This window comes from Emiliania huxleyi (genome assembly GCF_000372725.1).
Source record: "Emiliania huxleyi CCMP1516 unplaced genomic scaffold EMIHUscaffold_35, whole genome shotgun sequence".
NCBI classification, from domain to species: domain Eukaryota; phylum Haptophyta; order Isochrysidales; family Noelaerhabdaceae; genus Emiliania; species Emiliania huxleyi.
In genome coordinates, this window is record NW_005199363.1 from 513879 (window position 1) to 541682 (window position 27804).

At 64.2% G+C, this 27804-nt stretch overlaps 7 protein-coding genes across 7 annotated transcripts; 1 reads left to right on the forward strand and 6 right to left on the reverse strand.

Annotated features, from left to right (window-relative positions):
- Window positions 1-1046: 1046 nt before the first annotated feature.
- Window positions 1047-1898, reverse strand: EMIHUDRAFT_208438 (hypothetical protein; the record flags this gene model as incomplete). The annotated part of the gene is made up of 1 exon (XM_005772906.1): window positions 1047-1898. One exon carries the CDS (start codon window positions 1896-1898, stop codon window positions 1047-1049), a length of 852 nt encoding a protein of 283 aa, XP_005772963.1.
- Window positions 1899-2760: 862 nt separating this feature from the next.
- Window positions 2761-3946, reverse strand: EMIHUDRAFT_435859 (hypothetical protein). Its single transcript, XM_005772907.1, has 4 exons — window positions 3461-3946; window positions 3218-3308; window positions 3040-3072; window positions 2761-2937 (listed from the first exon to the last, which is right to left on the reverse strand). The coding sequence occupies exons 1-4, from the start codon at window positions 3808-3810 to the stop codon at window positions 2797-2799; spliced, it is 615 nt and encodes a 204-aa protein (XP_005772964.1). The 5' UTR covers window positions 3811-3946; the 3' UTR covers window positions 2761-2796.
- A 2045-nt stretch (window positions 3947-5991) lies between these two features.
- EMIHUDRAFT_435860 (hypothetical protein) lies at window positions 5992-6589 on the reverse strand. The gene has a single exon (XM_005772908.1). The coding sequence runs from the start codon at window positions 6558-6560 to the stop codon at window positions 6198-6200; it is 363 nt and encodes a 120-aa protein (XP_005772965.1). The 5' UTR covers window positions 6561-6589; the 3' UTR covers window positions 5992-6197.
- A 45-nt stretch (window positions 6590-6634) lies between these two features.
- On the reverse strand, window positions 6635-8278 carry EMIHUDRAFT_208442 (hypothetical protein; the record flags this gene model as incomplete). Its single annotated transcript, XM_005772909.1, has 4 exons — window positions 6635-6766; window positions 6915-7585; window positions 7655-7766; window positions 7865-8278. 4 exons carry the CDS (start codon window positions 8276-8278, stop codon window positions 6635-6637), a joined length of 1329 nt encoding a protein of 442 aa, XP_005772966.1.
- A 3017-nt stretch (window positions 8279-11295) lies between these two features.
- EMIHUDRAFT_450965 (hypothetical protein) lies at window positions 11296-16886 on the forward strand (the record flags this gene model as incomplete). The annotated part of the gene is made up of 4 exons (XM_005772910.1): window positions 11296-11474; window positions 11953-12073; window positions 12138-12958; window positions 16051-16886. 3 exons carry the CDS (start codon window positions 11296-11298, stop codon window positions 12558-12560), a joined length of 723 nt encoding a protein of 240 aa, XP_005772967.1. The 3' UTR covers window positions 12561-12958; window positions 16051-16886.
- A 4558-nt stretch (window positions 16887-21444) lies between these two features.
- On the reverse strand, window positions 21445-22510 carry EMIHUDRAFT_421620 (hypothetical protein; the record flags this gene model as incomplete). The annotated part of the gene is made up of 3 exons (XM_005772911.1): window positions 21445-21766; window positions 22069-22147; window positions 22272-22510. The coding sequence occupies 3 exons, from the start codon at window positions 22508-22510 to the stop codon at window positions 21686-21688; spliced, it is 399 nt and encodes a 132-aa protein (XP_005772968.1). The 3' UTR covers window positions 21445-21685.
- A 1614-nt stretch (window positions 22511-24124) lies between these two features.
- EMIHUDRAFT_355119 (hypothetical protein) lies at window positions 24125-25669 on the reverse strand (the record flags this gene model as incomplete). Its single annotated transcript, XM_005772912.1, is given in 3 exon segments — window positions 24125-24996; window positions 25042-25276; window positions 25289-25669. Coding segments are annotated over 3 exon segments (578 nt in total), but the record flags the coding sequence as incomplete, so codon positions are not given.
- Between the last annotated feature and the right edge of the window lie 2135 nt (window positions 25670-27804).

Consider the following 27804-nt stretch of genomic DNA (forward strand, 5'->3'; position numbering starts at 1 on the left):
GTTGCCACCGCGCCACCTGCTGTGTGCAACCGTCTACTCGGCGGGGTCGCAGCTGCCTCTGGAAGGCACCGAGAGGTACAAAATGGCGCAAATGGTAGGGTTGTCAAACGTTAAGAGCTGAACAGTGTTGCTAGTGTTAACAGTAACAACAGAACAACAGTGGGGCTCCCCAACAACAGTAGCTAACGTTAGGCCGGCTGAACAACAATAAGGAAGGCCTGGCAGTGACCCACGACGATCTCCAGCGTCCAGTGCGGGTAATACCCGAAAATACCCGGGGAAACCCAGGTTTTTCGGGTTTTACCCGGGTTTTTTGGCATTTTCTGCTTGCTGACCACTGAACAACAGTAACAACAGTAACAAACAGTAACAGCTTGGGCTGGGGAGAACACTTGAACAACGTTGAGGATTTCAGCCAACAATAGTGCAACTGTTAGGCTCAAAGTTAACGTTTGACAACCCTAGCAAATGGTCAAATCAAGGGTTTGTAATTACGCCCGCGAGATGTGCCACTTTGAAATGGAACTAGATCGAGCCTCACGGATTACGGTTTAAAGCCGTATGTGCGCCGACCCCGCGGTATCTCGTTATGCAATACGGCTTTATTGGGCTTTGGGGAAGGCGGGGGGGGCGCGCGGGGGCGCCGGGGGGGCGCGGGGGGGGGGGGGGATTGTGTTTTTGAGTGTGTCTTGAGCTAGGACGAATAAAGGTAAGGTAAGGTAAGGTAAACGTCTCCACACACACAAAGTGGTGGGGCAAGGGGGGGCGACCCTCGCATCTCCACGCCCGGACACGGGCAGGAGCCCCACGGCATTCAAAGTGCAAGCACCGGCCCGGTGCCGTGGGTGAGCAACCTGCACCCCACTCCTACTCCTATAACACAACCCCCACAGCGTGGTCGTCTACGTGTTCAGAAACACAGCGAGGCGAGGGTGAAGGGGTAGTACCCGGGGTAAGGGGCTGTGTGGGGCTATCTGTGACTACTCCATCTAGCCTGGGGGGTAGCAGGAGGGGGGGGGCAGAGGGTAAGATATGGGTGAGGCCAGCTACAAGTCGGACGCCCTCCCGTCGTCGTCGGAATACTCCTCGGAGCGGTCGGCGTCCTCGTCGTCGTCCTCGGTCTGCATTGCCTCGCCAGCCGTGAACCTGAACACGGCGTCGGCCGGCGCCGAGGCGCCGGCGGCCGTCATCAGGTGCATGACCATGCGGTCGCGGCATGCCGCATCAATCTTGCCGCGCCCGGCCAGCTCGTTCGCGAGCCAGTCCGGGGCGACCGTCGTCGCCACGGTCCCCTGGGGAACTGTGGCGTACACCTTGCTGGGGCCGCATCGATACCCGTCGTCCCTCTCCGGGGGCAGCGAGTATTCGACTCCTATATTGGACCCGGCCTGGCTGCGCGCCTGCGCAGCTGCAGACCGCAGCCCGGCCATCACGTACTCGATGTTCTCGCGCAGCTGCGCGCGCGGGCGCTCCGCGTTCTCGGCCTCGTTCGCGGCGCGCTCGCCAGCCTCCTTCGCCCGGCGCTCCTTCTGCCGGATCTTCTTGGCCTTGCGTGACGCGGTTCGAGCCGCAAGCTGCTCATCAGTGAGCTCCTTCTTCTTCGGCGCGGTGCGCTCGATGTACGAGCGCTCCGCCACCTTCACCGACTCGCGGTCGCCCGCGGCCTTCTCGTGCTTCAGGTCGACCTCGATGGTCGCGTAGCCAGGCCTTATCAGCCTGACACACGACGCACCGAACAACCGTGCGACACCCACCGCGTCCTCCAGTTGCGCGCGATCGGAGCGATTCCAGGGTCCGCTGCGCATCCCCGGCAGTACGACGGTGGCCGGCGCTTGCGCGCCAGCCCCGTCCGCCACCGGGTCCGCGGCCGCGGTCCCTGTCATAGCTACGCGCGCCATGGATCGGCGGTTACACTGACGACTACAGGCTAGTTCCATTTCACTCTGACACGCTAATCTTGAAAACGTCCAACGGAGCTCCGTGTTGCTCCCAGCGCCCTCCCCCGCGCTTCCTGCGACCCTAGCCGATGGTACTAGCATGGGAGGTCATCTGGCTACCGCGAGAGCGACCCAACTCGTCGACATCGTCCGATGATGGTGCCGCAAAGTCAGCCTTCGGAGGCTATCGTGGGGTCGAGCCGTCAGTAGCCGTGACATGTGGTTCCACCACCCCTCGTAGGCTTTGCCTCTGACCATCACCGTTCCCAGGCTGCCTAGTGGGATGGAAAGGAAGGCTGGGCGAGCGTATAGAAGCGTGCTCGACCTCGTCGTGGCAACCTGTACGGCAGCGCTGGCAGGCGCGATGAGCGTCGTGCCACCTGACCCGAGACGGGTCGCAGGCGTCGTACCGAGCGCGTCGAGCCCGTGTCCTGATGTGATCTGTACGGGCGAGTCACGTCGGCGTCAAAGGAGCGACGTGTGACCTGTCAGAGCTTGATCTCCGATCTCAGCGGCGTCGAGTCGTCTCCGGTGCGCAACAAATGTACCTCCCCAGGACGCGCAGAGGCAGCTGCGACCCCGCCGAGTGGACGGGCGCACACCGCGCCACCTGCTGTGTGCGCCCGTCTACTCGGCGGGGTCGCAGCTGCCTCTGGAAGGCACCGAGAGGTACAATAGTGCGCAAATGGTCAAAATCAAGGTTTTGTAACGCGAGCTGTGCCACAGTGAAATGGAACTAGCCACAAGAGTTGCCGTATAGCGTATCTCCGGTCGGCGTCCGCACGCGTGCACATGTGCAAACAGCGAGACATAAGTGTAAATAAACATTACAAGGTACCGTAGCAGTACATGACGCGTGTCAACCCCGCTTCCTCGCCACCACCACCACCATCGGGTCCCGCTGCCCCACCCAGCCGTCGGGGCTCACGTCGGCGACGCCCACCTCCGCCCAATCGGCCGAGTAGCGAAAGTATGCGCCGACGATCTTCGCGTGGCTCGCCTGGGATGGGGCATCAACCGTTCTCAGCCTTGATGCGCCGTCGCCTTCTCTCCCCGGCCCGAGTACATGGGCGATTCTCGGCGTGTCTCGGCTACAGGCAGCCTCGGTGAAGGGCGTCGTCCAGATCGGCACAACCTGCGGCCGCGATTTAGCCGCTGGTGAGGGCCATGCCCACGGAGAACATGAAATCAATAATAAAGAGTAATCACGCAACATATGGTCGGAGGCAGCGGTTGGCCATGGCCGCAAGTAACGTAATTAGTCATCAAGTGTGTGTCACCTTGGTCGGGAAGCAGCGGTTGGTGAAGGCCATGCAAGCGAGCCCGCCCGGCCGCAGGACACGGTGCGTCTCCTCAAAGAGCTCGAGCGGCCTAATGGCAGACGTCATGTGCCATTCATCACGGGCCATTCATCATACGCTCGCGGTGGTGTGAGAAGAGATGCGCTGCCTACGAGGACGAGTCCGCCACTCATTGTGGGGAGAGGTCGCGGTGCTCTGTCTCGAGACAGAGTCTGGAGAGGCCGCGTCATGTAGTCGACCGACAGCGAGTTTGTGACCAGGTCGAAGGCGGCGTCTGCGTACGGTAGCTGCGGGTCCTTGTTGAGGTCCTGCACGCGCCACTCCGTCTTGCTCGGGTTGGCGAGAAGCTCGAGTGGGTTGAGGCCGAGAGCGACGCAGCGGCGAGGCGGCGAGGGCCTCCAACCCGATGGGTAGTGCGACGTCCAAGACGAGCACAGGTCGAGCACGTCGCCCTCGCCGCTCGCCGGAAGCACCGCCTCGTAGAAGCGTGTGAGCGAGTCGCGGCACTCCTCGCCGGCGTGTTGAACAAACTTGGGCAAGAAGTAGAAGAAGCCGTCGTTGCCGGCCATCATCGGCGTGAGATCCTTTGCCGTGTACGGAAAGGCTTCGGGCCAGTCGGAGCTGTCGAGCGCGCGGCTCGCAGGGCTCACCTTGGCGTGAGGGACGTCGACGCCGCAGACGGCAACGGCGTGCGTGGCGGGCAGGGCCAGCAGGAGAGAGAGCTTGGCGATGGCCGCGAGCGGAAGCATCGCCGATCCACGCAGGCGTAATTTCTGGCGGCCGACGGTCAGTGCACGGAGTTGCCCTCCTCCGAGGACTGGCCGGCTACCTACTGGTAGCTACGAACAGGTTCGTTGTGAAGACTGGGCCGCGCCACCCAAGAAACCTCGGTGTGAGAATCGGCAAAGGCGCGACGTGTCGATTGACGACCTGTGCTTTCGACCCATCAGTCTCCCAACATAACATGTGCGACATTAGTCAGAGACTATGGAGAGTTCACGTCATGACGGTTAGCCGCTGTCATGACGGTTAGCCGCTGTCATGACAGCTGCCAGCTGTCATACAGCAAACGACAGCGACAGTGACACCTACCTGTCACCAGCTGTCACCAGCTGTCACCAGCTGTCACCAGCTGTCACCAGCTGTCGTTGCTGCTGTCGTTGCTGCTGTCGTTGCTGCTGTCGTAACCATCCCCGACGGTCCAACTAGAGTGGAGAGCTGGAGGCTGGGCCTCGCCGTGCAGCGCGGGTGGGGAGGGCGTGAACCGCTCGAGATGGGCGAGGGGCGCGCGCATGTCGAGATCATGGCGCGCCGGCACGGCGTGGCCTTTCGCTGCGTCGCGGGCTCGTGCGACGCGCGCAAATGCTCGCGCCATTCGTACGGGATGATCTTCGTCGTGACGCAGCTGGGCGGTGAGCCGGATCCCGGCTTCGCCTTCTCGGCCGCGGAGCTTGAGGAGTGGCGGGCCAACAGCCCGGTGTGCCGCTGGAAGCGACGTCGGCGTGACCATGGCGTCACTCGAGTCTCGACGCGCGCCGTGCCCGTGGTTGTATGAGTATAATATTACGATTCTTCGAATACCCGGGCAGCGTTTTTGTCTATTTTATGTGTATGTAACAAAGAGAGAGGACTCGAGATTTGGGGAGGGCGCGAGAGTGGGAGACTTTTCGGCGGTCGAAAGGCGGCGGTTTGGATGCGTCCTCTTTATGGCCCGTGCAGTCTCACACAGACTCAGTCTCACGCTGACGGCGCCCGGCGACGCTCACGAGTCACGTCAGTCCTGGGGCGCAGTCAATCTGCGCGAATCGGCGCGCAGGCCACAGCGCCGACCTCGCATCACACAGCACACGTACACTTCTCACTTGCGACGCTGATCGCGTGAGCCGTGACGGAGCGGTATGGCTAGTTCCATTTCACTGTGGCACAGCTCGCGTTGCAAAACTTTGATTTTGACCATGAGCGGCCGCACACTGCTCGGTACCCCCCCTGCACATCTAAAGCCATCCCTGCTGCTAGGGGGGGGGGGGGTCTGACCCCCCCAGCACCAGAGCTCTGCTGCTGGGGGGGGGTCGGGCAGGGCTTTAGATGTGCAGGGGGGGTACCGAGCAGTGTGCGGCCGCTCCATTTGCGCCATTTTGTACCTCTCGGTGCCTTCCAGAGGCAGCTGCGACCCCGCCGAGTGGACGGCACCACCGGACGCACAGCAGGTGGCGCGCTGAGCCCTGGCTGTCACAGGCTGTCAGGTGCTGTCAGGTGATCTGTCGGGCTGTCGGGCATGCTGTCAGGCACTGTCAGGTGCCTCTGTCAGACCAGCTGTCAGGTGCTGTCAGGTGCTGTCAGTGCTGTCGGGTGCTGTGGGGTGCGTGTCTGATAGTCGAGGGGATCTGTAGCTGTCGGGTGCTGTCGCCTGTCGGAGCTCGGTCGGGTGTTGCTGTCAGACGCTGTCGGAGCTGTCGGAGCTGTCAGGCTGCTGCTGCTGTCAGACGTTGGGCTGTTGCTGTCAGGTGCTGTCAGGTGGTGCTGTCGGGGTGCTGTCAGGCTCTGACACACACCAGCCACACTTATGACACTAATCAAGAGAGGAGACCAGCAGGACTCTACTGGCGGCTACGCAGCTGCCCCCCTCCTACGGTGTGATCACGCCGGCGGCGGCGGCCGCCTGGGGAGCGCAGATGGCGGCGCAGGCGCAGGCGGCGGCGGCGGCACAGACGGCGCGGAGGTGGCCACCCCCACCTCCAGACGCCGTAGGCATATGACTGTAGGAAGCCGTTCTTTGGTACAGTGGCGTAGCTCGAGTTTCCTGCATGTAGTACCGTACGTATAGTGGAGGCGGAGAAACACCACAGGCAACCGAGCGAGTGCGCACACGGACTAGCACTCGCTCAAACGCGATGGACAGGCCAGATTTCATACACACAGCGGAGCGCCGCCCGATTGGGCGCAGCCTCGCGCCGCGAGCCTACTCTGCGATCTTCTGCACGAAGGCGTTCTCTTCCCGCCGCTGGGCGACGTACTTGGCGGGCGGCTTCTTGCACGTGGGCGGCATCTTCAAGTCACGCGAGGCCATCGAGTCGGCCTGCTCCTGGACCTTGGGCAAGGCATTCTTGCCGAAGGAGAGCATCGCGTCGCAGCCGTTCTTGAGCGTCTTGCAGAAGGCGCCCGCCTGCGGCCCGAAGGTGCTTTCGCACTTCGAGACGACGGAGCCGCCATTCTGCGCGAGCATCGCGTCCATCTTGTCGAGGCCTGCCTCGGCCGTTTCGAAGCCCGCGTCCATGTTGTCCTTTGTCATCAGGGATTCGGCGCCCGACTTCATGGCATCCATAGCGTCGGGTCAGTGGTAAGGGAGTCTTGCTCGAATCCTGGCGCGTCGTTGTCCCGAAAAAAAAGAAAAAAAAATTAAAATCCGCGGTCCCAGCGCGGGGCACGCTTTGGCGGCCTTCCCCTGTCGTTTACGCTGAGTGCGTCCAGCTCCCTCCGAACGGCTCCTTCCGCGTATGGTTCCGGCGCCGTCACGTACGAGGGCTCTTGCTCGTTGCAACGCGTCGGCAGTGGGAATGTTTGGCAGTGGCGGCATTGGTGGCGGAGCTTCTGGCGAGGCTGGCATCGGCAGCGCTGGTGTGCGGTCGCAGGCGCACGGCGGAAACGGAGGCGGCGGTGGGACAGGTTGTTGAGGAACGATCGGACAGAATGGCTCGTCTTCAGGGACGGCGGCGAGTGAATCGACTACGATGTAGACACGCAGCCGGTCCCCCGCCGCGACGTTGAAGAGATCGACCTCTCTGGCAGTCGCGCTCGGGTCGCACCACGGCGTCACGGCAGGTTCGTGGTCGGACTGGCCGCACTCTTCGAAGAGCACGACAGAGCTGACCCGGCGGTGGAGACGCCGAGATGCGAAGACGGAGATGTCCTTTTGCAGCTCGGATAGACGCGTGTCCCGCGTCACATCATCGACTGCATAGGGAGAGATGACCTGTGATCCGTCGCTCGTGATGATGTGCGTCGGATCGATGCAGAGCGGCCACTCGAACGGAATAGAGATGGCGGCCTTGGTTTCGGAGATGAGAGATATGTCGGCGTATTCAGGCAGGTTGCCGCTGCCGTCGTCCGCCTCGATGAATGCGCTGCCCTCGTATGGCAGACGCATCACGGGCTTGCCCAGAAGGCTCCTGCCCATGAGGACTCGAGGCGGCAGCGCATCGGATGGAAGTTGTTTCGTCGGAAAGAACTCGTTGCAGAGGTCGGGAGGCAGAAGACGCAGTAGCGTGTAGTAGCGGAAATGCTCCTTGCACGGCAGTGATTCCACAGCAGATCGCACGTCTCCATCACTGCCGTTGACCTTGACGAGGACTGCGTCGGGTGGGCAAGGAGAGTGGTGAGAAGAAAGGAGGCGGGGCATGGGCTGTGTTGAGCGCTCACTCGCGAGGTCAGCTTCGACAGTCCAGTCTCGCCGGCTTTCCGTCATGCTGTGCAATCCGTAGACGAGAGCTCGGACACGCGCCTTCTCGTGCTTGGCGGTGAGCGGCATCGCCTATAACACGGCCGCGCTTTGTGAGGGTTGGCGTCGCACGTAGGTCGCTTACGTATAGGCGCCTGGGCGAGCCACTCGCTCTCGCGGGTAAGCAGCACCGCGTCGTCCACACTGCAATTACCCGCGCCGTTCGGCTCGTCGTTTGCCTCCTGCTCCAGTGCACGTCGACCTTCGGAGGTGCTCACCTTCCGGATCTGAGCAATGAGACTCGGCCGTTCGCTCGGCGGTGTATCGACCATCAGCGACATCGTGTCCGCGAACCTTTCATCGGCCTTCCACCTCTCGATCTGTTTCTGTACCGTCTTCTTCTTCTTATGGGCAAGGGGACCGTCGCTGAGGCTTGCGTTCTCGCCGGCGTCACTCAGCCACGAGAAGCATAGAGCTGACCACTTCTCCTCAGCGTTCCAGCCGCCCTTGCGCTTCTGAGACAGCAGGGGAGCGGCTCGACGGAACAGGTCGAGTTCGGAATCCGGAGAGGCAGCCGTGCCCATCGCGGCGAGCAGGAGCAGCATTGGCCTGCCCGTCGCAAGTTTGGTGGCGACACTTTTCTGAGGACCCCTGCTTCGAGGGGAGAGAGACATGCCAAGACCAAGTGCTCCAATGTTAAAATCCTGGCGCGTCGTTGTTCCAAAAAATGCAAAAAAACATTCCAAATTTTAAAATCCGCGCGACCAGCGCGGGGCACGCTTTGGCGGCCTTCCCCTGTCGTTTACGCTGAGTGCGTCCAGCTCCCTCCGAACGGCTCCTTCCGAGTTGCGCGCCGCAGCTCGGCTGCGCCTGGCCGGGTGCCGCGCCCGCTCTCCGCCACCACCCGCTGCCCGACCCTGTGTGGGGAAGAAGCTTCCCGACCAAGCAACGTGCCACTCGCTGTCGGCGACCAGCCAATGCCACCATCCAGCGGGCATGAAGAGGCAGAGGACCTCATCGCTCTCCTCCTCGTCGCCCACCTCCTCGCCGCCCTCCTCCTCGCCCTCCACCTCGCTCTCCTCCTCTCCTTCGAGCGCCTCTCCGCCCGCGGAGGTCGGAGCCTCCAGGTCGAACCAGAAGCCGCCGGCGGCGAGGACGCGCTCGAGCAAGTCGGGGCTCGGAAGCAGCGGGAAGCAGGCTCGCTGAGAGCTGGCGCGGCCTACGAGCGGCGGGCGGCGGTGTCACAGCGCGGCGTCAGGAGCGCCCTCCTCCGCGTCTCTCACCGGACGCGTCGTCGCACCCCTCGCCCCCGAGCTGCTGCGCCACAGCCGCGCCCTCGTCCGTCGGCGGGAGAAGGAGGACGTGCTTCCTCCCGCGGCTCAAGCTGAGGTAGGTGGACACGAGTCGATCGGGCTGCTCAGCCTCGCGGTAGCGGTCGCGGTGCATGCCAATGCCCGAGGCGCCCTCGCCGCAGATCAGGTGCTCGAACCCGGGCACGGCCTTGGCGCCAGCTCGCACCGGCCACCAGCTCGGGTGCTCGACTGGCGCTCGGCACGCGGCCCAATAGCTCTTGCCCTCGGCCGAGGCTGCCGCAAGCGCGCGGCGCGCCTGGCCGTTGGACGAAACCTCGACCGTCTCGCCTCCCACGTCGATGTTGGGCGCAGCGGGCGACACTCCACTCACGAGGTAGCCTGCAAGCAGTTCATCGACGTCGTCGGGCGTCCCGCGCTCGAGACGACCACCCGAGGTGCACAGAAAGGGTGCCGTCGCGGAGTGGGGCGGTAGCGGTCGATCGATGTGCCGCATAGGCGGCGGAAAGAGCGGGAGCGTGGTTGCCACATCAGTGTACGCTTGCCGATAAGCCTCGGCAGTGGTGGCGTAGGAGCGCCGGCGGAGCGGTAAGCACGCCTCCAGGAGGTCAGAGGCCGCCGTCATGCTGCCGCTGCGCTAATCTCTTGTTCCGTGGATGCTGGAGCTTGGATGCTGTGGCTGCGCCTCGTCGTGTCCGGCGAAGGCGCCGTCGGACGCGAAGCGCAGCTGTACGATGCCGCGGGTTTCTTTTCGCCCGAGATTTTTCTTCTCTGCCATGAGCGCGGAGGTCAACAAGCAGGACGACAACGGCGTCACCGCGCTGATGGGCGCCGCCGACAACGGCCACGAGAAGGTGGTCGAGCTGCTGCTGCAGCGCGGCGCGAAGGTCGAACTGCAGAACAGCAAAGGCGACACCGCGCTACTGCACGCCGCCAACAACGGCCGCGAGCGGGTGGTCAAGCTGCTGCTGCAGCACGGTGCAGAGATCAACCAGCAGGACGAGAACGGCGGCGCCGCGCTGATGTACGCCGCCCAGGAGGGCCACGAGCGGTGGTCGAGCTGCTGCTGCTGCGCGGTGCAGAGATCGAATTGCAGGACAGCGGCGGCACCGCGCTGATGGGCGCCGCCAGCGAAGGCCACGAGCGGGCTGCTGCTGCAGCGCGGCGCGGAGGCAGATTCGCAGAACAGCGAAGGCTGTACCGCGCTGATGTACGCCGCCTACTCCAGCCACGAGCGGGCGGCCGAGCTGCTGCTGCAGCGCGGCGCGGAGGTCGATTCGCAGGACAGCGAAGGCTGGACCGCGCTGATGCGCGCCGCCGACAACGGCCACGAGCGGGTGGTCGAGCTGCTGCTGCAGCGCGGTGCAGAGATCGAATTGCAGGACAGTGACGGCCGCACCGCGCTGATGACCGCCGCCCAGGAGGGACGCGATCGGGCGGTCGAGCTGCTGCTGCAGCGCGGCGCGAATATCAAGCAGGACAGCGACGGCGGCACTGCGCTGATGTACGCCGCCGGCCAAGGCCACCCCGCCGTCGTGCTCCGCCTGCTGTAGGCGGGGGCGGACGCGGCACTGCGCTCTGGGAACGGCAAGTCCGCGCTGCGGCTGGCCAAGGAGGACGGCCACAGCGCGTGCGTCGAGGCCTTCCGGCAGCACATCGCGGAGGTCACTGCGAGCCAGCGCGAGGCGGTGGCGCTGCAGGAGGCCGTCGACCGGGTGAATATGTATCTCGAGGCCGGCGCAGACATGGCTTTCGTCGAGGGCGCGGCGAGCATCCAGGAGGTGGAGCAGGTGTGCGCGCAGGTGAAGGGTCCATTGCTCTACAACCAGACGGGTGTGAGCCCCAAGTTTTCACACGCGCAGGCATCGCCCACCTCCGTCGCGGGTGGCGCTTCCTCGGGCGAGGCGGCGGCGGGAGTGACGGCGGCGGCGGTGGCGGCGGCAGCGGCGGCGGAGATGAGAGCGGCGGCAGAGGCGGAGGCGGCGCGGCATGCCGAGGCGCTGCTGGCGGAGGAAGAGGAGGAGAAGGAGGGGGAGCGCGCCAAGGAGAGCAAGAAGGGGAAGAAGGGGAAGAAGAAGGGGAAGGGCGGCGGGGGCGGCGCTGGGCCGTCGCGTGAGCCTGAGGATGAGGCAGCGCTGGCGGCTGCGGAGGCGGCGGAGTTGGCGGCGGCGCTCGAGGTGAGCGCGAGGCTGGAGGAGGAGAGGCGGGCGCCCGACGAGCAGGGGTCGTCCTCTTTGGCTGCAGAGAGGCCACCTTCGGTGGAGGAGGAGGAGCCGCCGGCCGACTTCATCTGCCCGATCACGACCGAGGTCATGAGCGATCCGGTGATGGCGGCGGACGGGCATGCTTACGAGCGGACGGCGATGAAGCGCTGGCTCGCGACCAAGTCGACGAGCCCGATGACGGGCGCGGAGCTCGAGAACACTGGCCTCTTCCCGCACCACATGCTGCGCAGGCAGATCCGAGAGTGGCGAGAGGCGCGTCCAGGACGGTAGGTTTGCGTACATCCCTTTTCCTGGCTCACAAGCTGAAGATGTTCACGGCCCCCCTCCCGCATGGGGAGCCCCGGGTACTCTTTAGCTGTACTCGTCTAGGCAGGGGTTGATGGGTGGGGAGCCCCGGGTACTCTCTTTAGCTGTACTCGTCTAGGCAGGGGTTGGTTTGCGTACGGCGCCGGGGTTCGTCGGCCTTTTTTTTCGTTTTGGGACGCGTTCATGTCGGGGGCTTTGGGCGCGGCGGCGCGTCTGTTGCATATCGGGCCCCCAACCTTCCGAACACTTGGCGCCGAAGCTCGTTTTTTGAGAGCTTCCTCTCGCTTGTGCCTTGTCGGCAAACCTTCCTGCTCATCAGACCGATGCGACCATCGACAAGGACCATCTCTCCGCCACCGCCCACTCCACCTCCGCCCTCGACGCCACCGCCCTCGCCACCGCTGACCACTGATGCCACCGCCCTCCTCGCTACACCAGGTCACTCAAGCCGGAGCAGCGCGCCGTCCTGGAAGCCACGTTCGACCTCAAGACCACGCCCGATTCGTTCCTCACTCGACGTCTCGCGGAGGAGTGCAACCTGAAGCCGCGCCAAGTGCAGGCGCGAGCTGCGAGCGGACCGCCCGCTCCACGCAGCGTCTGAACCTTCGAAACCGATGGCGCAGGTGTGGTTTCAGAACCGCCGCCAGCGGCTGCACAAACGAAAGAGGCCCGTCAATACGACGTCGCCGTCAGCGGCCGAGCCACCGGCGAAAAAGGCGGCAGCGGAGCCCGCGAGCAGCGAGCCCGAGAGGAGCGAGCCGGTCGAGAGTGAGTCGGTCGATAGCGAGGCGGACCCGTGCTCGCCCGCGCTGACCTTCTACACGGACGACTTTGGCGCCGAGCTCCCGCTCCTTTGGCTCGACGAGCTCGACGTCGGCACGGCGTGCGATGACTTGGGGTCGGAGACGGAGACGACCATCAACTCGCCGGCACCTCAGCGGCTGGACGCCGAGCCGCACGCCTTTGCGTTTGGCAGCGGCGAGCACCTCTCGACCGCGGAAATGCTCTCTCTGCTTGAGCTCACCACAGAGCCGCTTGGCCGCTAGCGACAGCGCGCTGTCATCTTTGAGTCGCATCGCGCCCTGCGGAAAGGCGTGCAGTGTACCTCTCCGCGACCGGCCGCGTCGTGGCCGGCCCTCACCCGTGCCGCCGCCGCCCTCTGGGAGGCTTGTTCAATAGCTTGCTATGCAAAGGTGTTGAGGAGGACTACGTCTATTTGTGTGCAGCTACGTATCGCCCGTATGCTCCGAGACAGAGCGGGGCGTCCATACGTCTCCCCTCTGCGCGTGTGACGTGACTCAGTCGTGACGCATGCGTGCGGGGCCATCCACATGCGAGAGCCTGTGTGAGAGGGTACATTATAGGGTCAAGCAGAGCACTGTGTGCCAGCCTGTGTCGTACGTGTGTGTCGCTCTTGTTTAGTAGAGTGTAGGCGTCGCACATCGTACTGGGCTGGGTTTTTAGGCATTGTGGGGTTGGCGCACTCCCATCGACCCTCATGACCTCCTGCGGTCTCTGAGATGGACACCAGTGGGTGTGGGACCACAGCCAGGATACACTCGAAGGCTGGGTAAGCAGTAGAGGTCGATACTCGACGCGTCCCACATGGTCTGTGTCGCTGTCGGCACGCTGTCGACAGGACGTCGAGCGACACCGGTGGCAGTGCCACCCAGGAGTGGTCGGGCGGTCTCCCGTCATGAGAGAGCCACCATGTGATCCGTATGATGATTCCTGACAACCGCCTCAGTCAACTTTCGTCACAGTTCCCGCTCTGAGAGGAGCTGCGGGTCAGCTCGACAGCTGGAGCTGTGTCGCCGGCGTGCGGCGGCCTGCCTCCGGAGGTGCCTCTGAGGTGGACATTTTTTTGTCACCGTGAGAGAACGCGTTCGAATTTTCACTCCGGAACTTCAACTGAGCACGCGCACCGGCCAGGGCTACAATAGTGCCAGTGAGGCGGAGGCGCGAGTCGGAAGGCCGCGACCGTCAAGTGGTTTTGCCGTTTGTCGGGCTAGCTCCCAGACCGAGGGGGAGAGGAGCTCATGCTTGTATTGAGGGCTTAGAATCGCCGTACGCGAAGAGGCCGGACCTCTCAGACCCCCCCGGACTCGCACACACAAAAGGAGGCGCAGGGGTTGGACGGTGGGATGCGCGCGAGAGGGGGCGGGCTTGCCGAAGAGAGCGGACGGACGTATCTAATGGATCCAATTGCCAAAACGCGCGTCCGCGGCGTTTCGGCGGAGTTCGTCGATTCCGCTCCTGGCCCGCTCTCGCCAGCCCTTGCAGCAAAACACCATCATCTCGCCCATCCGGTCGAGAGCAAGCAGTTTTTGCCGTTTGTCGGGCTAGCTCCCAGACCGAGGGGGAGAGGAGCTCATGCTTGTATTGAGGGCTTAGAATCGCCGTACGCGAAGAGGCCGGACCTCTCAGACCCCTTTGAGGCCGGTCGCGTCCGGTGACAGAGTTGAGGCCCTTCAGGACGCGCCGTCCGGAGAGTCGGTGGACTAGCGTTGGCCTGCTGATGGCACGGCGTTGCAACAGACTCCCGGTGAACGCCGACGCGCTCCCACGCGTGATCCGCGATAGCATGAGCCCCACCGCGTGAGCCGCGAGGGGGCACGATCCGTCCGTTCTGCTCCGCGTGAGCCGACCGAATCGCCCGGGAGAGGCACCGCCTCGCATCCCGTCCTCTAGGGAGAGGCACCGCCTCGAATCCCCTATAGCCAGGGGGAGGGGCACCGCCTCGGCACCCAGGCTGCAGCCGAGGATGGCGTGAGCGCTTGCGTGAGCCGCAAGGGAGGCGTGAGTCGCCAGTGCGTGAGCCGCGATGGGGCGTGATCCGCCCCGCTCAGCGTGAGCCGCGTTCGGTGTGAGCCGACCGAACCGCCCGGGAGAGGCACCGCCTCGCATCCCGTTCCTCTAGGGAGAGGCACCGCCTCGAATCCCCTATAGCCAGGGAGGGGCACCGCCTCGGCACCCAGGCTGCAGTCGAGGATGGCGTGAGCGCTTGCGTGAGCCGCAAGGGAGGCGTGAGTCGCCAGTGCGTGAGCCGCGATGGGGCGTGATCCGCCCCGCTCAGCGTGAGCCGCGTTCGGTGTGAGCCGACCGAACCGCCCGGGAGAGGCACCGCCTCGCATCCCGTTCCTCTAGGGAGAGGCACCGCCTCGAATCCCCTATAGCCAGGGAGGGGCACCGCCTCGGCACCCAGGCTGCAGTCGAGGATGGCGTGAGCGCTTGCGTGAGCCGCAACGAAGGGAGGCGTGAGTCGCCAGTGCGTGAGCCGCGATGGGGCGTGATCCGCCCCGCTCAGCGTGAGCCGCGTTCGGTGTGAGCCGACCGAACCGCCCGGGAGAGGCACCGCCTCGCATCCCGTTCCTCTAGGGAGAGGCACCGCCTCGAATCCCCTATAGCCAGGGAGGGGCACCGCCTCGGCACCCAGGCTGCAGTCGAGGATGGCGTGAGCGCTTGCGTGAGCCGCAACGAAGGGAGGCGTGAGTCGCCAGTGCGTGAGCCGCGATGGGGCGTGATCCGCCCCGCTCAGCGTGAGCCGCGTTCGGTGTGAGCCGACCGAACCGCCCGGGAGAGGCACCGCCTCGCATCCCGTTCCTCTAGGGAGAGGCACCGCCTCGAATCCCCTATAGCCAGGGGGAGGGGCACCGCCTCGGCACCCAGGCTGCAGCCGAGGATGGCGTGAGCGCTTGCGTGAGCCGCAACGGGAGGCGTGAGTCGCCAGTGCGTGAGCCGCAAGGGTGGCATGATCTGCCAGGGAGAGGCACCGCCTCCTATCCCGGACTGCGTGAGCCGCAATCGAGTGGCATGAGCCGGGAGGACCTCCGACCCGCACTGCCCCACCAGAATGGGGCTAAGCGCGGGTCGAAAGCGCGTGAGCCGCGCGCGTGAGCCGCGAGAATGGCATGATCTGCCAGGGAGAGGCACAGCCTCGCATCCCAGACTGCGTGAACCGCAGGAAAGTGGCGTGAGCCGCCAGGGTTCAGGGAGGGATTAGCGTCTGCGTTTGCGACCTCCACTGTGAGCCCTCTCAAGTTCGGAGACGAACTTGACGGCGAGGCGGCGCTCGGCCCTCTGTTGAGCTGCCCGAAATCGGTCGTCACCCCCCACGTCGACGTGGACGGCAACGGTGTAGAGTGCCAGCGCCGCTGCGTCAAGTTTAGCGTCATTCCAGCGGAAAGCGTCCGCCCAGTCAATGTCAGTCTCGAGGCCATCCGTCTGGCTCGCGATCATCCAGAGGTGCTCGTACGCACCCTGCATGGTCTCCTCAGCGGACTCGCTGCTGGACTCGCTGCTGGACTCGCTGCTCGACATGCGCGCGAGAGGGGGCGGGCTTGCCGAAGAGAGCGGACGGACGTATCTAATGGATCCAATTGCCAAAACGCGCGTCCGCGGCGTTTCGGCGGAGTTCGTCGATTCCGCTCCTGGCCCGCTCTCGCCAGCCCTTGCAGCAAAACACCATCATCTCGCCCATCCGGTCGAGAGCAAGCATTTTCGTCATTTTCCTACAATCGCTGTGAACCCAGCCACGTAAGCGCGGTAAGGGATGTGCGCGCCCTCAGTCTTAGAAGACAACAATCAGATCCGGTACTCAACACCGCTGCCGCTAGTAATACTTGTAGTAACACAGTGTCTCGGGCGGCGCCGGGCAGCGCCTCTCAAGTGCAGTCATACACCCTTGGGTAGGCGTCACGCTGCCACTCGGCGATGTGAGAGGGGTAGGCGCCCGAGCGGTCGTAGAGCTTGACCCCGGTATAGTCGTACCCGCCATCTGAAACGCTTGTCGCCGACTCTACGCCAGCGCCATCGACTCGGTTCCACCGCTCGAAGGTGCCCTCAGTGGCGTTGATCGGTGTCGCGATCCACTTTTGCAGCCTGCGTCGCCCGTTCCATGAGACGTCCGTGATCGAGGTGATCTCGTTCTGGTCTCCAAAGTGGATCTCGCGCGTCTGGAGGACACCTGTGTTGTACTGCGTCACGTAGTCAAAGGTCCCCAGCAGGTTGGCGCTCACCGTCCAAGCGTCATACTTGAGCGGCCGGAGCGAGTACACACGGGAGGTGGCATTCCACGCCTCTGGCTCCAGCAGCGCCATCAGCCCGTCGGAGAAGAGCGTGTCATGCCCTACCATGTGGCGCCAGTTCAGAAACCAGATTCCAAAGATCGGGTCTGGCGGCGAGGCGGCGAGTTCGGCGGTGCGGTTGAGCGTCGCCAGCATCGCACCGAGCTGGCGTTCTCTGGGAACGGAAGGACACAGCCACCAGCCGAATGCGCCCGGGATGAAGAGGGCCAGCAGCGCAGCCCGCATGTCGGTGGGCGTGACGAGAGGGTGGGGCTGTAGCGAGAGGACCGGAAGGTAAGGTCCGCTGGTTGGGCCGCCGTGCGACCACTGGGTTGCGTCAACCCTGCGCGTTTCTTTTTCTTTTAAGAAAGAAAGAATTCCGAAGACGTCCTTCTGGCGCGCATGCGCGGGCGATGGACTGACTCCAGCAGGTCAAGGGCTCGCACTCTCCTCACCACCGCGCGCGCGTTGCAGCAGGAGTGCCGCAAGCCGCAGTGCGGCATTGTGCGTCTACCGCATTGTGCCGCAGCTGCACCGCTTCTCCTCGGACATCATCGTGAACTCGGTGGTCCGCTGCGAGGACGCGGTCAGCACCGCGCCGGATCTCTTCTGAGAGCCGGCGCGGATCGCGGACGTGCGGCTCAAGGCTCTGCCGGCGGATCCGCGCGCGCCACCGCCCCCGGCGCGGGATGGGATGTTCGTGAGTTCTGTGTCCCTGTCCCTTGTCCTCCACCTTCTTCTCCTGCGCCAGTCCCCGCGAACCCCACTATATAGCGCCACCTCGTGAGGAGAGCTGTACTGTGAGCTGTGTGTTGTGCGTCCAGCAGTCCGCTGAGGGAGGGTGTAGAGGATGTAGAGTGTAGAGCGCTGTAGAGCTGTAGAGATGTAGAGCGCTGTAGAGCGCTGTAGAGCTGTAGAGCTCTACATCCGCCGCGGGACGAAGTGCCTGCGTTGTACAGCGATGTAGAGGCGCTCTACAACGTGAAATCTCTACAACAAACTCTACATCATAAGCGGCGAACGAGGCACGGTCGCTCTCCGACATGAGGCGCGTTGCACTTGCCAGTGCTGCCCTGGCCTTCTGTCTGCCCGCCCAATGGGTGGCAGGTGCCTCTGCTGCTGTGGCATGCCTCGCGGCTGCGACTGGCCAGCGCCTCGGGCGCGTCAGCTCGGCTCGGCGTAGCGATCGTGGCCAGCGCAACTTGCTTGGACTCAACGCTCAGCCAGGAGCTCCCGCACGCGCTGGCGCGAGTCATGGCGCATGCAACGCGCAGCAATGCTCGCCTCGCCTCGCGCAAATGCGACCGTCCTCGCAGCCGACAGTCCACCGCCTGCTAAAGAAGCACAGCGACGAATGCGGCACCGGCGACGCATGGCAGGCTGGTCATGACGCAGTTATAGGGTGTTGTGTGCCGTCAGAGTGACTCTCTGTGTGTCAGGGATAGTCAGGGCCGTCCATCAGAGCTCCAGTAAGCTCGGAGACACCCCATTAGTGCGACTCGACCTCTTTGAGTCACTGCCTTCCCGGCGGTTTGGCTGTAGAGCCTCTACAACAAACTCTACAACAAAATCGCGCTCTACATCGCTCTACAACGGAGGCAGTTCGTCACGCAGCCGATGTAGAGCTCTACAGCTCTACAGCGCTCCAGAGCGCTCTACATCTCTACAGCTCTACAGCGCTCTACACTCTACATCCTCTACACCCTCCCTCAGGCAGTCCGGAGCTCCGGACCCAGTGCTACGGCCGGTGACAGCGTGCCTCGTGTCGGCTCCCGAGCCAATCGTGTGCAGCGTGTGTGTGCGTGTGGGCCCGTCCTCCATGCTAGGAGGTGTGTGAGACTGAGTAAGTGAATCTCTTTCTTTCAAGAATTCTTTTGAATCTAAAATTCTTTTTTTGAGAGCGCCTACGTTGTTAATAGCACAAACCCAATGGTCCCTTGCGAGCGGTCCTTCGTTGCAAAAAGAAAGAATAAATTCGTTGCAGTCGCACAGGCGGCCGCGGGATGAATTCTTTTTCAAGTGTTGGCCCCGCACGTCTGCCAACTTCGTCGACGACACCAGCTACTCACGGCGAGTCCTACGAGTCTGACGAGTCTCGGTGCCTGCCGGTGCCGTCTGGGTCGGTGTCGTCTGCGGGCTCCACTTCGTTCCGTCTTAAACAGCCGCCGCTAACCGCTGCTCATGTCGCTATTGACGGCGCTGGTCGCTCTGGCAGCCGACCCAGTGCCTCCAAGCAGCAGCTCCGGCCCCGGCCCGGGTGGCGCCTCAGCCCGGCACCACCACAACCAGGGCCAGCCCTTCACGGGCTGGCCGCTCGGCGACCTCGAGGCGCCGGGAGCGCTGCTGGCCGCTGCGGCGTCGCTTGCGCGCCGGGCGGCCAACGGCGACAAGGAGCTCATCTTCATGGCGACGGGCTCGGACGCCAACTCGCTCTCCGTCACCAACAACAGCCTCGTCACGCTCGCCACCCTCGGCCTGCGCAGGCACGTGATGCTCCTCGCCGACGGGTGGCAGACCTGCGAGGTTCTGCGCGCTGTGCTCTACGGGCCGTGCTTTTGGAGCTCTCGCATGCTTCGGCGGCAGCCGGCGGACTCGATCACGCTGCGCAAGTTCTGGGACTTCCGCTTCCGCTTCTACTACATCAAGAAGAAGTACATGGCGCTGCTCGTCGAGGGCGGCTACGCCGTGCTCCAGGCCGACACTGACACCGTCTGGATGCGAGCCGCCCCGCTCCGCGTCGCTGCGGCCTGGTGCGGCAGCGGCGTCTCTTCAGACGCGCCTGGCTGTGACCAGGCACGACCCGTTCCGCATGCTGCGGCTGATGCGCGACGCGTCGCTGGTGATCATGCGCGACGTGGGTATCGCCAACGCCGGCGTCGTCTACGCGAGGCCCGGCTCGCTAGAAGCAGAAGACGTGCTCTTGTCTTCCAACCAACGCTCGAGAGGACACGTCTTCAGCCGCATTCAGCCGCATTCAGCCGCATTCAGCCGTACTCAGCTTTATTCACTGCATCTTCCTCCCTCGTACTCACGCGGTGCTCTGAAGATTCTGCACAACACCGTCTTCCCGCCCTGAGGTTGGCGTACTCAGCACGCAGGCCCGGCTCGATGTCTGCGCTGCGTCTGCTCGACGAGGTCGCGTGGAGAGTGCAGCTGCTGCAGAACCACCCGGAGATTGTGGCGCGGATCGTGCCGTTCGCAAGGCCGCCGTACTACGCAAACTCGGACGACCAGTCCCTGCTCAACGACGCGATCGTCTCGGCCGTCCTGCGGAACCGTGAGACAGCGCCACAGATCTCGGCTGCATCTCGACTGCACTTCGGCCGCACCTCGGCCGCATCTCGGCTGTACCTCGGCTGTACCTCGGCTGTACCTCGGCTGTACCTCGGCTGTACCTCGGCTGTACCTAGGCTGTACCTCGGCTGCACCTCGGCCGCACCTCGGCCGTACCTCGGCCGCACCTCGGCTGTACCTCGGCTGTACCTCGGCTGTACCTCGGCTAGGTACTTTCCTTGGGTCCACGGCACGGTACGAGGGCAGGAACAAGTACAACCCGGCCGGCCCGGACTGGGCGTCGCAGCCCGAGGCGCAGGCGCACAAGGAGCAGCTGTCTGCACGCCTCTCACTGTGAGCAGCGTCTCTTCACACCCCGCAGCCCGAGGCGCAGGCGCACAAGGAGCAGATCCGCGCCATGTGGAAGCTGCAGAAGCGAAGCTCTGTGGTCTGCCCGTGGGCCGGCGCCGTCGGCCCTTCCTCGCGCGCGAGCTACGTCCGCCTCCCGATCCGTGGCGGCGACGCCGTCGCCCTCGCGCCGCGCAGTTTGTTCGCGCACCTGCCGTACTCGGCCGGCAATGCGATCACGCACCTGACGGCGGCGCGGGGCTTTGCGGCGAAGGTCGCCACACACACACACACACACACACACACACACACACACACACACACACACACACACACACACACACACACACACACACACACACACACACACACACCGCTCACCCACGCGCACTGGGCCTTGCACTTTCAATGCCGTGGGGCTCCTGTCGTCTAGACGTGGAGACGCGAGGGTCGCCCCCCCTTGCCCCACCACCTCGTGTGTGTGGAGAAGTCTACCTTACCTTACCTTGCCTTAGGTCGCCACGCTCCGCAAGATGGCGAAGTGGGACCCGCTCGGCTCGCAGGTGGACGCCCCAGCCAAGGTGGACCCTGGCGCGGCGGAGGCGGAGCAGGCGGCGGACGCGGCGGCGGCGGCCAAGTGGGAGAAGAACGCGCAGGAGAAGAGGAATGCGACCAGGCTGCGAGAGCGCATCATCCAGCGGGAGAAGAGGAACGCACATACTCCTAGCAGGCCGGTCGGAGAGAGTAAGCGGCTCGCCCATCACGCCAAGCAGCACAAGGAGAGCCAGCTCACGGAGACGCCGCCCGTGGGGGCGGGCGGCAAGGCTGGCGGCAAGAAGAGTAGAGGCGGAGGCGGGCGGAGAATGCTGCACTGAGTCCACGGACACTTGAGTCCACGGACCGGCTCTCTCGGTGGGGTCAACATGCAGGGGCGTCGCTGGCTTGTGGCGTTTGCGGCGCGCGGCCAGTGCCGAGCGGCGAGCCGGGAGCGAGTGGGGCACGGCAGTCACGGGCGCGCGGGTCGCGCGGGGTTGCCACCGGCTACTAGCCGCCAGCGGGGGCGAGCGTCGACCCTGTCGGCCCTGAACCCCGAGCGCGGGCCCGCGGAGGCCGCAGCCTCCCCGCAGCGGGCGGCGAGCTCCGGCGGTTTCGCCGGTTTCTCGGTGTGGGCCTCTTTATTGCGATTTGCGCGCGCCGCGAGACTCGGGTCTCGGCCGATCGTGTGCGCGCGCGAGCTTACGCGTGTCTCAAAATCCTCTACATGTCTCATGTGCCACTAAGCAGCGTTTTCCCCACACGCAATCATGGACGCCGCCCCCCCACACACAGAGAGACAGGAGCTAGCTGCACGAGAGACGGCCGGGGGAGGGGCCCGTCACACACACACTCTCCGTCCCTCCCGCTCCCCGCCAAATCGCAAGTGCTGCTCCCCGCCAAGGGACTGCGGAAGACACAGACGCCAGAGCGGGGTGGCTCGCGGTGCCTCACATCGCGTCCATCACCGCCGGACCGACTTGGTCCCCCGCGAGCATGTCGCGCGAGAAGGTGAAGAAGAGCTGCGCGCCCTAGAGAGAAATCGGACAAGTTAGGTTGCCTGTTCACGGCTGCAGATGTGAAGAGCTGCGCGCCCTGAGAGAGAGAGGAACGGGATCCGTCTTGAGCGGGTGGAGGGGGACGGGGATGCGCGGCCGGCGGGCGAGGGAGTTGTGTCTGGCATGGACCCAGCCTCACCCACAGCTGCTGGTGTGGGTGGGAAACGGATCGGTGCTGCTGCGGAGCCAGGCGGAGCTCCCGCGAAAGTTTGCGCGAGAGCGCACGGCTGGCTAGTCGGACAGACAGCGGCATGGGGGCGCGGTGAGACCCGCACCAGCACGAGCGCGGGCAGCGAGACGTATATAATTATGCGCGGGTCGAAGGGCTCCTCCTCGCGAGGCGGCTCCGCCGTCCTGCGCCCGGGCAACCGGAGAGCAGTGAGAGCGCCGGTCGGGAGCGAAGACCGAAGTGCGAGCCACCCGCAGTTGTGCGCCGGCCGCTAGCGCCACCCCTCACTATACTCCCCGCGGAGCGCACTCGAATCCCGCAAATGGGTCCGCGCCGGGCTCCGACGCTGCCCGCGCCGCTGCAGCGATCTGCTCATCCGAGATTGTGAGCGGCTCGGGTGTCGCCGGCGTGGACTCGGGCTCGGCGGACTCAGCAAGCCGCGGCGCGGCCAGCACGCGCAGCCGGGTTCGGGGCGCCGGCGGTCGTGCCTGCAGCTGCAGCGCCGACGCGGCGCAGGCGGTGCTGATCAATACGAGCAAAGCTTTCATGGAACTCTCTGCGTGCAGAAAGAAAACACGCAAGACAAGGAGGGATGGGAGGACGGCACGCCGCCACCACACAGGTCTCTGCGTGCAATGTGAGAGAGGCTGGATAGATTTTTTTCTTTTTTGTGACTCGTCCGAGCTTTGCTGTTGTTCACCTTCCTTCTATCTATGTAGGTTCTATCTATCGTCTCGAAGTCCACCACGCACCCCTCCCCAGTGCAAAGCCCCAACCCTCCTCTGGCTGGACCACTGGGTGCGGTTACGCGATTGGGATGCCCCATTGGGATGCCCGTTGTTATGATCGCGGGCTGTCTGCAGCCAGCTCAGCTCTGCAAGCAGCCTCGACCGGCGCGCAGCGCCGGCGGTCGCCAAGACCGTGCGCCCACAACGCGGCCAGTGCGGCTGCCCGGCGCACGCGGTGTGCGGCATGTGCGTCGACCAGGGCAAGCTCGCCGCGGCCGAGCAGGCGGCCATCGACCTGGAGACGCGCTTCCACGCCTCGACGAACGTCGTCATGGACCTGGAGCGGCCCGAGGACGAGACGGCGGCGCTGCTGCAGCGCTGCGTGCACGTCTCCGACGAGACGAAGCGGCGGCTGCTGGGCGAGTGGAGCGACGAGCGCATGGCGCACGCGCTGCCGCTGCACGCATGCGCCTCGTGCGGCGTGCGGGACCCGTCGCTGACGTACACGCGGGTTGACGTGTCGGCGCTGCCGCGTACTGTGTCTGTGCGCGTAGCCGGCGGCGAAGACGAGACGCGGCACGTGTTTGAGCTCTCGCCCGAGCAGTGCGCTAAGTATCGAGGTCTTCAAAACAAAAAGGTGCGCCTTGCGTTTCCCAACGGCGCGAGCAACGACCGTCCCAACGGCGACGGTACGCACGAATTCCGCGACACCGACATCTCGCGCGTCATCAGCTGCTGGGAGTCGGACGACGAGAAAAGGAGTTGCGGTGTTGATCGCCGCGGGAGCCCTCTTATAGCCTTGCTTATCGCAAAGTCGGAGTGTGTCGAGCGCGGTGCGCGCCGGCAGCGTTCGCAAGCCTAATGCTTCCCGCGCTTTTCAGAGCTGTCACGGCCGCTCATCTTCGTCTCAGCGCCACGTCCTGACTGTCCACAAAGTGTTGCTCGTTCCCCACTGCGTTGCTCGTTGGCCCAGACCAGCGTGCGCGGCGTGCAGCAGACGTGTCTGAGCGTGCTGGCCGTGGGCAGGCTTTGCCGAGCCGAGGAGGCTCGCTTCAAGGCCGAGCATCCAGAAGCTGCAAAATGCATCCGACGGAATGACGGTGGAGGCGTTTACTACGGCGAAATGCAAAAGGAACTCGTGGCTGCGCCGAATGCCGCCGTCTCTCTCGTCCCCATCATTGAGGGCTCAGACGCGGCGATGGGTGTGCGACTCGGCACAACTGTTGCAAACGGAGTGCCTGCGGATAGCTTGGTAGAGGTCCTACAAAGGGCTCGCGAAGCGGACGACGGCGAGGAGGAGAGCTCTGAGCAGTGACGGAGTGACGAGATGAGATGTATCTCTTATTTTAGTTCTATTTTTGGATTTTCCGCGCGCGCGAGTACCGAGTTTTTTGTCTCTTGTGTGTGTGTGCCCGCGCAGAAATCGCCTTTTTTCGCTGCTCAACACACTATAGAAGATCGACTGAGCTCACACGCGGGCAAACCCTCTCACTGCCCCGGCGCCCACGACTCGATCTTCTTGGGCAGCAGCTGGTTCGACAGGTCCTCTCCGTGGCCAAGGCAGCCGGCATCGCCCTCGCCCCAGGTAAGGAAGGCGCCGCCGGCGGTGATGGCGATGCTGTGGTGTGCTCCAGCCGACACAGCGACGACGCGCTGGCCAGCCAAGGCCTCGATCTTCTTGGGCAGCAGCTGGCTCTGCTGGTCGCCGTGGCCCAGCAGGCCAAAGAGTCCACTGCCCCAGCTCCAGACGGAGCCATCGGCGGTGAGGGCGAGGCTGTGGTGCGTTCCAGCCGACACAGCGATGATGCGCTGGCCAGCAAAGGCCTCGACCTTCTTTGGCAGCGACTGGTCCTGCTCGTCGCCGTGGCCCAGCCCGCCCAAGCCTCCAAAGCCCCAGCTCCAGATGGCACCGTCGGCGGTGGTGGCGAGGTTGTGCCCGGCTCCAGCCGACACGGTGGCGACGCGCTGGTCAGCAAAGGCCTCGGTCTTCTTGGGCAGCAGCTGGTGCTGCTGGTCGCCGTGGCCCAGCTTGCCCAAGCCTCCATCGCCCCAGCTCCAGAGGGAGCCATCGGCGGTGAGGGCGATGCTGTGGGCAACTCCAGCCGACACAGCGCTGACGCGCTGGCCAGCAAAGGCCTCGACCTTCTTGGGCAGCAGCTGGTTCTGATCGTCGCCGTGGCCCAGCTGGCCAAAGGCTCCATGGCCCCAGCTCCAGACGCTGCCGTCGGCGGCGAGGGCGAGGCTGTGAGCCCATCCAGCCGACACAGCCACGGCGCGCTGGCCCGCCAAGGCCTCGACCTTCTTCGGCAGCAGTTGGTCCTGCTGGTCAGCGAAAGCTTCGATCTTCTTGGGCTGCAACTGGTCCTGCGAGTCGCCGTGGCCCAGCCGGCCTTGGCCTCCAAAGCCCCAGCTCCAGACAGCGCCGTCGGCGGTGATGGCGAGACTGTGCACGCCTCCAGCTGCCACGATCACGGCGCGCCCGTCACCCAGCGTTGACGGGAGGCGGGTCGGCGTGTTGAGCCGCGTCACGCCCTCGCCGTGGCCGAGAAGGCCTGGAGATTCCTCCTCCTCGTCGTCTTCCTCCTCCTCGCCCTCAATTGTCGCTAACCCGCACGACGAGATCCGCCCCTCACCGTCGATGAAGACGCTGTGCCGTTCGCTTCCCGCCGCCCTCGCCGGCGGGTTGGACTCGTGCAGCAACGCAGAATAGCACAGCCACCGCACGACGCAGCTCTCGCCCGCTGGCGGCGGCGGCAGCTCGAAGCCGCGCTCTTGCGCCCACAAGCGGATGCCTTGCTCCGCGAGCGAGGCGTGAAAGAGGAGCGAGACGGCCGCGACGCGAGCGATGTCGATGGGGCTGTCGAAGCGGGAGAGGACGCGCTCGAGGAGCTCCCTGGGGAGGTCGAGGAGCCGGGCGGGCGGCGGCGCGTCTGGCGAGGGAGCGGCGGTGGCGGCGGAGGCGAGGCGGCGCGAGCGGCGGCGCGGCGGGGTGGACATCGCGAAGAAAAGAATTGGCGCAGGGCCCCTCACGCTGTTCTTCACCTTTCTACCTACCTACCACCCCTACTAATGCCGTTGTAGGTATACCTACTAATGCCTGTGTCCCATCCCTCCCTTGGGTTGACCGTTTTCTTTCTTTCTTTACTAATGCTTGTGGTAGCGAGAGACTGCCAGCGACAAGCTGGAGGCAGGTCGCTAGACTGAGATGAGACCGCCAGTGGATGTGGGAGTCCACCGCGCACCGCGCTGCGAGCCTGTCGTGTCCCTTGTCAGGAGCAGGAGAGCCCCACCTGTCCCCCTGATCGTCCTTCCAAAATCCTGCTCGTGCAGGTGGGGACCCTGTCCTCGTCCCATCCCTCGTTTGGCGTGTCTGTTTTCTTTCTTTCTTTTTTACTAATCCTCCTGGCTAGCGCACCACACCCCTCTCCTTAAAATCCCTGTGTGGTGGCGGCGTGCCGTTCATCGCCGTTCTCCCATCCCTCCCTTGGGCTGTCTGTTTTCTTTCTTTCTTTTTTACTAATCCTCCTGGCCCTGCTAGTGCCACGCACACCGCCGCGTTGAGCCCAACACCGCCTCTTATGAGCCCAACGCCGTCTCAGGTAAAACACACAGGGATACACGATTGTCGATTCTCAGTCCGCAATGAAGATCCGCAGGTCTGGAGCGAAAAAAAAGCAAGCGAGTGTTCCAAGCGAGAGCGCAGAGCGGGACTCCGGGACAGAGCTCAGAGGTGCAGCCGCGGAGCCGCGGGTCCGGGTCTTGCTGTGTGCGGCGCGACCAGCAGAGAGAAGGTGCTTGAGTAGGGGGTGCGGTGCGTACCAAAATCCACCAGTGTGGGATTTCGCACAAAAGCTTGACTCTGAATAGCTCGCTATGTACCTTTCTGAGCGCTGTACGTGGACGGCGTCCGGGGCGGCGGGGGCGGGGGCTGTGGAGGGCGTGGCATCGAGGGTGCTACACCGCCAATGCGCGTGAAAAGGAAGGCGAGGTCGCCTCTCGTCGTCTCGAACCTCATCCGCCCGTCCGGCAGGAGAAGGGTGGTTAAACTGAAGTTCATCGGCGCCACAACGTGCATCACGAGGGTGGTGTTGGCCCACTCTGCCCAGTAGCTGAATCTGCCCAACGGGTTGGAGCCAACACTGGTGTGGAGCCGCCCGTCAATGTAGAGCTGCCTCGACGTGTGAAGCAAGCTGGCCGCATTCGCCTCAAAATCAGCGTGATCGCGTGCCTGATTTGTGACAGCAACCTCCGCGAGTCCCACCAAGTAGTTGAACGCGGCCGCGGTGGTTTGGAGCGACCAAGTGGCGACACCGCCCAAGCCCAAGCTCGAGCCCAGGTGGTGAAGCATTGCGTCCATATCGCCCTCGGTGGAAGTCAGCGACCACCTTCCCGAAAAGTCGGTGTACAATTGCGACGGTGAAAGGGCCCGAACATACTGAGGAGGCGGAAACGTTGTCGTCGGGTCAACATGTGAGAACGGCGCGGCGGAGCTTCGGTTGGCAGCTGCGGCAATGCAAAGCGCAGCGATGGAAAGGAGGGCAACGAGGGCGACGGCAGTGACGCATCGCAAGGCCCAGACGCACGAGCGCCGGCCCCATGCTTGCCGGCCTTCGTCAACCCCTGCTTCGGACGTTGCTTGCGGCCCAAGTTTGCGATGCGCCGTGTAGATGAACGCGATGCTCCATGGACATGCGAGCATCAGCACGAACGCATGCTGCACTCGCTGCGGCACTCGAGCAAGGCCAACCGCCGCGGGAAATTCGACTGCAAAGATGAAGCACACGAAAGGAATGAGGGCAAAGACCAAGGATTCGAATGCACCGCGCACGGCAGCGCAAGCGATCGCCAAGCGAGCCCGAGATGCGAACGCGGAGAGGTCTGTTTGATTGCTCGAACGTGCAAGGCGTGCGCCTCGGTCGAGGCTCACGGCAGTAAAGTAAGGACATGCTGCAAACATCAAGGGAGGCAACAAGACGGTTAGGAGGACTTGATTGAACGGTGAGGTCGCTCGCATCGTTCCGGAGTACACCGTGCCAAAAACATAGCAAAAGACCGGGATCAGTAGCTGCAGCAACGTCGAGTACGACCACGCGGCTCCGTGATCGAGTCGTTGC

Bases quoted from the DNA above. Each gene is read 5' to 3' on its own strand.
- EMIHUDRAFT_435860 (XM_005772908.1), bottom strand. From the start codon at position 6,560: ATGGATGCCATGAAGTCGGGCGCCGAATCCCTGATGACAAAGGACAAC.
- EMIHUDRAFT_435859 (XM_005772907.1), bottom strand. From the start codon at position 3,810: ATGATGGCCGGCAACGACGGCTTCTTCTACTTCTTGCCCAAGTTTGTT. The intron at 3,309-3,460 runs GCCTCTCCAGAC...GTCTGCCATTAG, and splicing joins TCGGTCGACTACATGACGCG to GCCGCTCGAGCTCTTTGAGG. The intron at 3,073-3,217 runs GTGACACACACT...TCGCGGCCGCAG, and splicing joins ACCGCTGCTTCCCGACCAAG to GTTGTGCCGATCTGGACGAC.